This window comes from Aptenodytes forsteri, unplaced genomic scaffold, assembly GCF_000699145.1.
Source record: "Aptenodytes forsteri isolate BGI_AS27 unplaced genomic scaffold, ASM69914v1 Scaffold224, whole genome shotgun sequence".
Taxonomy (NCBI): Eukaryota; Metazoa; Chordata; class Aves; order Sphenisciformes; family Spheniscidae; genus Aptenodytes; species Aptenodytes forsteri.
In genome coordinates this window covers 1,520,713-1,532,814 of record NW_008794879.1, presented here as the reverse complement: position 1 = coordinate 1,532,814, position 12,102 = coordinate 1,520,713, and the positions used below count along the sequence as shown (strand labels likewise).

The window sequence follows — 12,102 nt, the reverse complement described above, 5'->3', positions numbered from 1 at the left end:
TATCCCAGGAAATTTTGTTTAGTACATTACAGTAAAGTTTGATAAAGTTAGCTTGACGTGTTATCAAATATTCAATACTTGACTGAAGATTACCTGGAATGGAAACACTCCCTGCCTGTGTTTTTCTTCCTCTCTTCTCTGTAGATAAGATACTTGGTCCAATGTCTGTGTGTGCACTTGCTTTCCAGGGCGTGCAACTATATTCTTGGACAGGATCAACCCAGGGCAGAAGAGAAGCAGCAGATGCTGGGCACAGGAGGGAAGCTGTAGCTGTAGGCTAAGGAGCAGTATCCACAGCTGTGCTAACTGGAGCAGATCTGGCTGCGATGCAGGGTGCTGACAGCCAAAGCTAGCTTACCCCTGCACTCCCAAGAGATTAAGTTCATGAATAGGAGGAGACTGAAAGTGGCATGGATGAGAAGCACAACATGATTATCTTACAGTACTTTGGCAAGCTATCCAGTAGCTGCCTATGCACCTGAAAAGATTTTCCCTCCAGTAAAGGGAGTCAGTGGAAAGCTGTTAACATGGGCCTGTAACCTTTGACTCAGCAAAGGATGGCCCACAAAGCAAGTCTTTCCAAGGAACAGAGCAACAATGTTTTGTGACTTTTTTGCTCTTCATGTTCACAGCATGGTTGTTCTCAAGAGGCAGCACATACAAACAGGTCTGGAACTGAGACCATGACAGAGGCTGGAAAGACACCTCACCAGCAGGCAGCAGTCTCTGGAGTATAGCAGCCTCAGGCCTGGGGCTTATAAGGGCATTGGTGCCAGGATGCCAGTAAACACACTTTAGTGTACTTGTTTGTTATGACTGAAGATGAGGAAGGCCTTATCTGGCAAGTCTCCCAGAAAAAGCCCAGTTGAGAAACATTTGAAAGCCAGGCACAGACAGGACAGTGATTGCCGCTCCACATCAGAAATACCCAACAGCAAATGATGAATAATCTCAGTCTGGCAAGCACTCAAATGAAATGACAAGGACATAGCCTTCTGCGTGTTCATAAATGAAGCCAGTGGTGTCTAGAAACCATGACTTAAGGGCAGAGAGATCAGAAGAGGAGCAGGCAAAAAAAGGTAGAAAACTGTAAAAGTCTGTGAGCTTGCTACCAAGGTCCCAATCACAGGTATGCGATGCTGCACCAGCAGGTCCTAGGTCAGATGTGCAAAGCTGTTTTGAACAACTTTGACAATGTCAAGTGAATTTATCCTGGGTCAGGGATTTACCTTGTCACATGCCTGTAACAGTTTTGATCTGGTCTTCAGTGTCCTAGAATTATATTTATAGCACTCGTGGTAACAGCCTGACAGTTGAGCCAATCTTCACCATGCAGAATGTTTGTAAATAATACCAGCTTGTGAGATTCCTGCTGTGCCTCACGCGTGGCAGTCAGCATGGCTTCCAGACACTGCATGGCATGCAACCATGCAACCCAAACTCTAGTGATCCTGTATACATTATAAAAAAAAGCATCCATTTCACATCAGAAAAGTAGTATGGGTAAGGATAAGATCAAGATCTGAGAAAGCGGCAATCCTATCGGTCAAGTAATTGTTTTATTAATAGGAGCATACTGCCTAATCCATTTGCAGAAAAGATTCTCATAAAGTCACAGATCAGCCAAAGGATGTAAGAAGTGCCTCTACACCTACTACACACGTAACACAGGATCTCATGTACTGTCACTTCAGTCAAGGCTAGCAATGGCATTGTGTTTTACTTAATTGATACAGGCGGAAAAATGTAGATGTGCTGGGATCTTAAGTGTACATGCATCAGATAGAAGGCTTTATTTACCCATATGTTTTCACATAGTGCTGTGTAGACCTTAGACTAGAGTTGGGAAGACACTAGTTCCTTTGCTATTATCTAAATGGCATTATTATGTTTTTACAAGACAGTAGAGTTAATCATTCTTATGCTCACTGACTGTAAGTGTGCATGTAAGCAAATATTTCAATGGAACACAGGGTACAACTGGAAATAGTTAATGGATCTGAGGGAGCAGAGCTACCTTTTGCAACAAAATATTTGTCTTTGAACTTTGGAATATGACTGTCAGACTTTTTTTTAACCTCTGTCTAAGCAAAAAAAAACCCCTAGTTCCAAATGGCCATTCTTTAGTTCAACAGTAACTTTGAAAATGCTCTTATGTATACTAAAGTAAATAAATATCTTTCTGCTATTTGCTTCTTTCACAGCTGCACCATTTGACTCTGGCAGGAACTGCAAGCCCATCAGTGGCTGCAGACATGACAACTTCTGTTGTGGTGGGGGGACACACTTTAAAAGAGAAAAGCCAGCTTCAGGTCTTTGGTAAAAGAGTGTGACCATGCCGGGGCTAAGATTGTGTGCTTGGTTATATCACAGGTGGAGCTGGTACAGTGGATATGGCTTACGTTACATTTGTTTTGCCTGTCCTGTTTTCCTCTTCTAGATCATAGTCAGAGGTGCTGATGGCACTTTGTCCTCTTCAGGTTGTACAGTTTCCTTCTTTATTCACTAGGCAATTCTGTCAGCCTTTCTTCTCTGAGAACTTCAGGATTGCTATTACAGGTTCTTCACTGAAACCTTCCCTTGGCAAGAAAGCACAGAGGAAGAGCCTCAATCTAAGAGGCTCGGAAACACATGGGAAGGCACAGAAAGAAACAAGTTGTGAATCTCAGCACAGAGCCCAGCATTGATTTAAGAGATCTGCTGATTGCCCCATTCTCACTTTTCATCCTCTGTGCCCAGCATGCCTTGCTAGCACTGATCAGTTACAGGAGCTGTAAGTGATTGTCTCTCCCCCTTCCATCATACCCAGGACATTGCATCTGTAGTTCCCTCATACAGCTTTCCACCCAAGCAGAGGCAAGGTGCCTATGAAAGAGTAGGAAAGACAGCAGAGGCAGAGCTCAGGCTGCACTGTACCAGAGAAATTAGGTGTGGTGCTCTGGCAAGGCTGGAGAAATGAGCTTTGAGAGCGCTAGCAAGACCCTGATCAGCCCTCCTATATGACCAGGGATAGACTTATCTCAAGGGTGCTTACAAAGCCTTTTGCTCAGGGCATACTGAGGTTGGAATTTGGGCACCAGGCCAAGGCTGTGGCTTGGGCCAAATGGCAGTTAGTCACACTGCCAGAATATTGTTGACAGAAGTTCATTTTTAATTCCTATTTGGCACTTCATACTGGCAAAACTTCTCCCGCCCTGTCAGATTTCAGTTAAATCAGGCCACAAATTCAGAAGTTACGTGAAATCATACACCAACCCAGATATTACATTATATTTGTTTTCACTGGATACCAGGGAACAAATGCGTTTCAGGAATTTAAAGCATATCTTCAAATGTATTATAGATAAATTGCAAATGCCAGTTTTCATCCCCTGGGTAAAAGAACTCCAGTGTTGCCATGCAGGTGCACGCCCAAATTTTACTACCTGTGCTCCTGCAAGATTCACTGACACAGAGGGATGCATCATGGGCTACTCCTAAGTCTTTGAACACATGTATTCGAAGCTGGGTAAAAGGATTGCAGCCTGAGATCCTGGGAGTGCAGGAGAAATAGTAAGCAAATGCTAACAATGAAGTAAAAATTACAGACATTGTGTGCATAAATTCAGTATTCTTTGAAAGATACAAAGTTATTTCTCAGCTGGATCTAAATCCATAAGAAGTGCTACTAAGAAAGCTATATTATATATTGCAAATTAAGAGAACATTAAGAAAGACTGCATATGAGACAAGGTGGAAACCAGCTGGCCTAGCAGTAGGTAATCAAATGGAAACTGAAAAAACAGCTTAGCCAAAAAAAGTCTAGGTAAATTCACTTCAGCAAAGAGTTAGAAATCTTAATATCCTTTTAAAACCTCAAAATCCAGCAAGCAAGTTCATTATATTGCTTCTATTGCTGCTGCTGGAATAGGAAAAGGGCATGGATTGGACAAGAAACATGACTTGCTTATGGTGAACACCCGTTACTTTAGAGGAAGGAAGTTTGTGTACAATTCCAAGAACCCTAGTTACATGTAAATTTTGAGAGCCAAAAGAAGGCAGGCACCTGACCCATTGTCTGCAACCAACTGCCACCTTTGCTGTAATATTTACATTTGTACTTTTTATGACCTGTATTCTTCAGGGTGATGAATGGGGAACTTCACTACAATTTTACTGCCTTGGATAACCTTATGGATCGCCTGTGGGAAAATAAGCTAATTCCAGGTAAGGGCAGCTCCTTACCTCCACAACTTTCTACACCTGTTTGCCCATGTTGTACAATCATCAGAAAATTCTTTGAGAGCTTTGCGAAAACTGATTCTGATAAAAATTCATTTTTTTCCTACTTGCCTTTCCTTCATGTCCATGTAAATGTAAACAGTGTGAGCAAAACACTGTTAGGGCAATTAAGACAACATAAATGGTTTTACATTGCTTTTCAACAACAGTTTGAGATGTATGAAATGGGAAATGAGATCTCCTGAAGAGGAGAAAGCTTTGTACCCATTAACATGTACCTAAAAGGGCCAGAGCAGCAGATACTCAAGGTATAGCTTCCCTTGAATTTCTGCAAACAACCACTGTTTAAAGTTCCCTCTGAGCCCTGAATTTATGATGGTAAGTATTAGTATTGATTACTATAGTCATTGACAAATAACAAGTGTGAGCAACCTCAAATCAGAAATGTTCCTGGTGGGGACATGTAGAAACAGGAAACAAAGCCCATTTAATGATGCTTCTTCATTAACAAGTTTGTTTCAGATAATGCAATAACCCCTTCGTTAATCAAAAGGAGATAGCATTCATAAAAAAAGGAGACCAATCTTTTGTGTCTTTTTTAGGATTTGAATTCATGGGGAATCCATCAGGTTATTTTTTAGATTTTGAAGATAAAGAACAGGTAGTAAGATGGAGAAACTTAATTACACTTCTAGCCAGCAGATACATAGGTAAGTTCCAAAAAAAAAAAGGAAGAAAAAAGCCCTCATTTATTCTGTTGTAATCCCTCCTAACTACCTCAAAAAGTTCTGTGTATTGTGATCTATTTCGAGACCCTGGATTTCAGCACACAACAGGAAAAAAACCATGCCAGAACAGACAATGGGATAATAGCCCATTTTTTGCTGATCCATGACCAACATCCTGAATGAGTAGTGTATTCTGGGTAGCGCATTTGGCCTGCCTCTGAGGACTGCCTTTTAACTTAGTTATGTTGTTGTGGTTGTAAACCACCAGCTTACACTAGGACATGATAACCTGAATGCTTCCCACATGCCAGCTTCAAATATCTCTAATGAGACAGAAGCCTCAGCCTGAATTAAGGCTAGGTGAACGCCCTAACCACAAGCTGTAATTCACATCTCCTCCCTCTGACCTTTCATCTTTTTCAAATATTGCTGCATTTCATCAAAAGTGAGAGGTCATTTTGAAACTACCAAAATCACATTTCCCTCATTATTAAAAGTAAGTAATATTTATACCCTGTTGTAGCTCTGCGTGCTGAATCTCACCTGCAGCCCTAATTGATAGGATTGTCTGGATCAGTGACTAATTGATAGGATTGTCTGAATATGCAGCTCACTGGTAAATGAGGCCTCTCCTACAGATAGGTACGGATTGGAGCATGTTGCTAAATGGAATTTTGAAACGTGGAATGAACCAGACCACCATGACTTTGACAATGTGTCTATGACAGTGAAAGGTAAGCATGTTTTGGAGCACTTACTAGTGTAGTAGAGTGAGACAGGTGTGTGGGGTGGGTGGAGGGGTGACAGCGAGAAAGGAGAGATGCTGGCAAAGAAATAACGTGGATAGGAGAGATAAGGAATGCGAAAGGTATACCTAGTCTGTTTTGGTAACTGTTACTGACTACACTTTGTTCCCTGTTTGGACATCAGTATAAGTACAGGGATAGTAGAACAGGGAAAACAGAACAGGAGTTACACTAGGAAGACACAGCTCATTATTTGGATATAAAGTAAGGTTACTGGGGTAAGGGGGTGAAGGGTGGAGTAAGAGGAAAACTGTTCATTGACAGATGCATGCTTTGGAAACCTGTCCTCACAAGACCTTTGGAAGAACCTTGTGAATGCAGCTGAGGTTTTGATGTCTTCTCTTGTCAGTGCATAGAGTAGCCCCAGTTTGTGAGGTCCTGCCAATAAATGCAATAATAGAGTTACAACATCTCCCTGTAGTTTTAGATCGAGATTCTATTTTGAGTTATCATCTTTGACATATGCATCTGCTTGGACTTCAGGGTTTCTCAACTATTATGATGCTTGCTCAGAAGGATTAAGAGCAGCCAGTCCTCTACTAAAATTTGGAGGGCCTGGGGATTCCTTCCACCCCTTACCCAAGTCACCCATATGCTGGAGTCTTCTGTGTCATTGCTACAATGGAACCAACTTCTTCACAGGGGAGACTGGTGTAAGGCTGGACTACATCTCTCTCCATAAGAAGGTTAGTCCAAGATTTCAGTTTAAGGCTATTTTTTTAATCAGTTCAATCCAAGTTACATTTTATTCTGAATTATGAAGTTGATTCCCAAATGAGAGTCCAGCCTATAGCAGGAAGCATGGCTACCTATTCTAACGAAACTTTGAAGATGTTCAGTTGCAAGACTTCAGCTCAAAGCAGACTTGCCTTTGCCCAATTCCCAGGGGGAAACACCTCCTCTACCTCTTCTCCATTTTATATTATAGGAGGAGCTCATGCAAACAGCACATGCTGTAATGGATTAGGTAAAAATACTAATACTGTCTGGCCCACAGCTCCTCAGGGACTCCAGGAACATGTTTTCAGAATATGTTTATGTCTGTATGTTACGTCTGTGTGTTTACTACTGTTTGCTAACTTTCACTAAGCAGATATGAAATATTGTTGCAGGGAGGTGGGAGTTCTCTCTACATCTTGCAACAAGAAGTAGAAGCAGTTGAACAAATTCAGAAGTTGTTTCCAAATTTTGCTTCTGTTGCCATATACAACGATGAAGCAGATCCAATGGTTGGATGGTCCATTCCACAACTGTGGCGAGCTGATGTGACCTACGCAGCTATGGTTGTAAAGGTAACTCAGTTAATTGACAGTCTTGTCACAGTAGGGTCTCCTGATGCGTTAATGCAGTTGCAAAAGTAGACTTACAGTCAATTTTTAAGCAGCTACTCAGAATAATAGATCCAACAAAAGGAGAGCTCCCTGTTGATACAGCTGGGGTTTCCCTGAATAGTCTGGTTTTAGCAGCTTTATTTAGTTTGTATTAGTTTTCTTCATCTTCCCTTTAAAAAAGAACAACTGAGAACTGGCCTTCCATGTGTTGAAGAATGTGTCAGATATTGTATACAGTCCCCCAGTTAGATCCACCTGATAAGGCTATACACATCCTCTCTCCATGTAATAATACTGCTATCATCTCACTACTGCTAGCTATCACCTCACTTATGTGAGACATTATTTCCTAGCTCCTTCATAAGTTTATCTCATCAAGAGACATCAAGTATAATTAAGAAGTCCCTTGAGCTCTCAGCATAAGCCCATTCTTTTGTTTTGGATAATGACTGTACACGTGGTCTTATTAATTACTGCTAGTAATTACTGCTGCTGATCAGAAAAGGGGAAGGAGAAGAGAATGCTTAGCATTCCTGCCCCTGCAGGAATTGTAGCCTGGCCCCAGAGCAAGCTCAGCTCTTGCCTCTGCATAACAATAGTTCCCACTGCAGGCCTGTTGCTTTGTGAGCCACTACCTTATACAGCATCCAGAGTCCAAGCGCTCCTGTGCAAAGTCGTAATTCCCAAACCTGGGAGCATGTATGTCGCCTGGAAACAAGATACGTCTTATCAGCTGCTCCTGTGGAGACAAAGGCTCCCAGCTCTTTTAGGCTGCATACAGAAGCAGTCTTCTCCAAAGCAACAAGTCACTGACTGCATTGCAGGGAGTTTGTGAGAGCAAACAACAATGTTTGTAATGACATGGTGATGTGAAGGGAGAAAAAAAGACACATCCAGTGGAAAATTAACACTTGGGTAGATAGGAGCTGGAGCCCTGTGTTCCTTCAGGGACAAAATTATGAGACCTTTTCAGTTGTCAGCCTTCTGAAGTTCTGTTTGATTCTGATACTTAGGCACAACGCGTTAAACAGAGAGCGTGGTAGCTCTAACATTTTGCAGGAAAGCAGCACAGCAACCACTGAAATACCAGGAGAACTAATTCCATGATAGCACCAAGTGGGTAAAATGACTCACTGAGGAACAGAATCCAGGACCAGCTCCGAGACACTCGTGTAAAGGGTACAAAGTAACTCCAGAATTGGAGAACTATTTAGATTTAATTCAGATGGTAAATCCAGATTACTAATCTAATATTCAAGACAGAGGAGCATCATTTGTAGTGCAGTAGCCAAGGAAATATATTCATAATTTATGCAGAGTACTAGTAATAGTTATTTCAGAGACTTTTTACTGGCAAAACTATGTGGATACTTCAAATTTTCCAGTGATTAATGTATCACCTAAAGAACAGTTCGTCCAAGAGTTGTGAGGCACAGTTCAGTTCTTCAAACTTTTCTAAATGGCAGTGGTAGCTCTTTTCAATATGCTCTAAAAATTAAAAAAAAATACAGACATCATGTTTTTATTGAATTTTCTCCAGGGTGAAGTTCCATCTTCTTTATGACTTTGCAGGTAATCATCCAGCATCAAAACCTGCTCATTTCGAAAGCCAACAACACCATCAACTACACACTGCTGAGTAATGACAATGCCTTCTTGAGCTACTACCCCCATTACTTCACACAGCGGACTCTGACAGCACGTTTTCAGATGAACAATACAAAGCCACCTCATGTCCAGATGGTGCGGAAACCAGTACTGACTGTCATGGGCTTGCTGGCACTGCTAGGTATAGTAACCACTGATTAAAGAGTGCATGAATAACCTCTTCTACCTGGAAGCTTCCTGCCCAAGGGAGATTATTCCAGCCATCTCACCATTGATAAAAACAAGATTTCTCCTACCCTCTGTTTACCAGCTGTGTTAAGAAAATGAAACTCCATTTCCTCTGATAAATTAATAGCTCAGATGTTCCTGACAGTCTGTTATCCATTTGATGTAATTTCCTGCTTTGCTTATACCCTCTGTATGCCGACCACTGCTTTTTTGTTGACTGCTACTTCCCTTTTGTGTCATCACATCAGGCTGCAAATGTCTTTAAGAAATCCCCACAGCTGGAAGACCCATGCAGCATACTAAAGGAAGATCCAAATTCACTGTTACATGCTTAGATGTTGCTAGCTGAACTGCTAAGCATAAGAATTGCTGTAGTACGTGCATGCTCTGCTGTTGTAAAATAAGCCTGACTGAATGCTCTACCTGGTAAAATAAGCTAGAACATAGCTCAACCTATAGATTCCCATGTTTTGACCCTTCCTGTATCAGAAACTGATACAGGACTGACTAGCAGTGATGCTTACAGAGTTGTCACATTTTTTAAAGGAGAAAAGCAGATTTTTGCAGAAGTGAGCAGCAGTGAAGGCAAAAGCACTCAAAACAGCACAATTGGTGTCCTGGCATCTGTGCACACCCCAAGTGAGATGCAACTCTCAGACAGCTGGCAAGCTACTCTACTGATGTATTCAAGTGAGGATAACAGGACTTCATCCAACATCAGCACCGTCACGGTGAACACCACCCGCTTCCCCAAACTTAGAGGTAAACAAACATAATGTAGGCAGCTCACATAATTGATCTTTAGGATAGAACATCTGCTGAAACACTTCTGCTGAGTTGCCTTTCGTTGCAAGAGTGAGTTTCATTTGCTAACTTTCTCTCTCATCTTTTGGGCACTCCCAGATTTTCTGAGATATGATGGTGCTCTTCTAGGAAATGTTCTTTCCTAATGCCTGCACCTTGACCCTGCCTTTAATGGCAGCTGCAAATGCTACCTTTTTGGAAAGCTATTAATCTCAGTGTCCTTGGCTGGATATTGCCAGGCAACAACTCCCTTACTGGGATGACTCCAAGACAGCCAACATGACCACATGATTGCACAGTTGATGCAGTTGTGCAACAAATGTGTGCAGCACCTGTGCAAAAAATAAGAGGGCTTCAATTCTGGTTATGGAAGTAATAGCTTGAAATTTAAACTTGGCAAATATAAATTGTAGAGCCTTGTAAGAGCGCTAGCCTCGTGACTTTCCAGTGGAAGCCAGGCTCCAAAGTGCTGAAATCACTTTTGAGAAGGCAGACTTAAACACCTTCTGCTAAATTTATTCTTGTTAATCTTTAAATCCAAGTAAAGAGTTTACTCTCTTTCGTTTGTGTTCCTAAAGAGCTGGTGTATGTGACATATTACCTGGATAACAACCAAACCAATCCCTACCTGAAGTGGAAAAAGCTAGGAAGCCCTGACTTTCCTTCCCCAGAACAGTTCCAGCAAATAAGGGATGCTGAGGTATGACCGTGTGTTTGCTTGAAGTGTTGTATGGGTAAAGTGCTTGTGAATTGGTTAACTACAGCTAAAGAGACAAGAAACCAGCTCAGGTAGTCAAAATTTCCTTAGCCCACAGTCATGCGCATCTCACAGACATATGATAATGCACTTGCAGTCACGCAGAGAAATGTAGCTGATGATACACAACTGATACCTTTGCATTTATGTTATACAAGAGACTAAATGTAGATGACCAACTTCTTTGCTACTAGCCTACCCTTAACTAAGGAGGCAGAGTTGCTCCAGAGCAAGTTCCACCTTCTCTCTGAAACATCAGTGAGCTTTGAGACCCTTTCTGTTCTATTTCCCCAAATAAGTCACATGGCCCTGTGTATATTACAGAAGGGCCAAATTGCTGCATTAGAGAGTTGAAATGAACCCCCCTCAATATCAGAAAACAAACAGCTCCCTGAGGTGGAAACTACGCAGTGCAAGTTCAGAAGACACTTGGCATCTCTCAGGGGCTCACAGGGAGGCCTGCAGTTTCCCCTCATCCTCGCCAATTCTGAATGCACTCCAGAGGGGACTGAGGAGTAAGTCCTCTCTGAGGGCTCCTCTCCTCCCTAATATGAAAAGCCATGCGTGGATTACTTACTGTATGTGAGAATATGTGAGCAGCCTGTCACTTTAGCTCCCTCTCCCATAGTTTCCCTATGCATTCAGACCCACGGGTTAAAATAAAGGAGGCCACCTTTGTCCCCTTTGGGGCCCATAGACAGTAACTGCCTTCTGACTTTGGTGCACAGTACTATGTCTTCTCTTCCCAGTCACCATAACCCGCTATTGCTAAGGCCTGTGTGATATGGTAGGAGCCATCAGATCTTCCTTCAACAGGGCAGCAGCAAGGTTTTAGACACTCTTGGTCATCTGGTGAAACCTCATCCTCAAAGACCAGCTGAGTGGCTGTTGTAGCTAGCAATAGCTTTCACTGCACACTGGGAATCCATAGCTAAGAAACAGGGGTGTGGTTTGTAAAGACCACTAGCCTGAAAGGCATCCATGGGAGGTTACTAAAAGTGACAGATTGCCCCTAAAGAGCATTTGTGATCAACCCAGTTTGTGAGATGGACAAACCCTCTTTCCTGAAGAGCTGGAAAACAGATGAGAGAGAAAAGTCTCTCAGCTTGAAGAACTTTGATGGCTGTAAGCCACTGATCGGCACCAACACTGTTGGAAATTTAAGTCTCAAAGTAAATACAGTCACTTTACACTGATGTAACAGTTGGCCTTTAGGTGATGTAATGAAAGATTATTCACAACACTTCTCTTTGGCTCCACAGGACCCAGTGGCAACAGGCCCATTCCCATTTCCTGAAGGTGGCATCCTGACACTGAAGCAAGACTTTCCCGTTCCCTCAGTCTTTCTTATCCACATCTGTGCAAGACCTAGATTGGCTCCTGATCAAGTATGTGTTGTATTCTATTGTCAAACTCGCCAAATTAGAAACTGCTTCCTGCTTTAAGTCTCACTAAGAAGAGCTGGACTAGCATTCGGGCCTATTATTTGTTAAAAGTACCGCGTAAGACTCAGTAAATAAACTATTATTCTATCCTTTGATGAGAAGGCTCTCCAAGGCATAATTCAAGATAAAGCATTCCACAGCAAGTGATAGGAGCCATCACTGAGATAAATGCAA

At 42.1% G+C, this 12,102-nt stretch overlaps 1 protein-coding gene across 2 annotated transcripts in view; it reads left to right on the top strand.

Moving 5' to 3' along the window:
• IDUA (iduronidase, alpha-L-) overlaps positions 1-12,102 on the top strand; it is a 45,486-nt gene that overhangs the window by 26,238 nt on the left and 7,146 nt on the right. For both annotated transcript variants that reach the window (XM_009274647.1, XM_009274648.2), the window contains exons 2-10: positions 4,124-4,206; positions 4,824-4,931; positions 5,588-5,683; positions 6,239-6,441; positions 6,868-7,047; positions 8,659-8,875; positions 9,469-9,684; positions 10,305-10,426; positions 11,746-11,871. In XM_009274647.1, the coding sequence (XP_009272922.1) occupies positions 4,124-4,206; positions 4,824-4,931; positions 5,588-5,683; positions 6,239-6,441; positions 6,868-7,047; positions 8,659-8,875; positions 9,469-9,684; positions 10,305-10,426; positions 11,746-11,871 (1,351 nt within the window). The remainder of the gene's footprint in view (positions 1-4,123; positions 4,207-4,823; positions 4,932-5,587; positions 5,684-6,238; positions 6,442-6,867; positions 7,048-8,658; positions 8,876-9,468; positions 9,685-10,304; positions 10,427-11,745; positions 11,872-12,102) is intronic.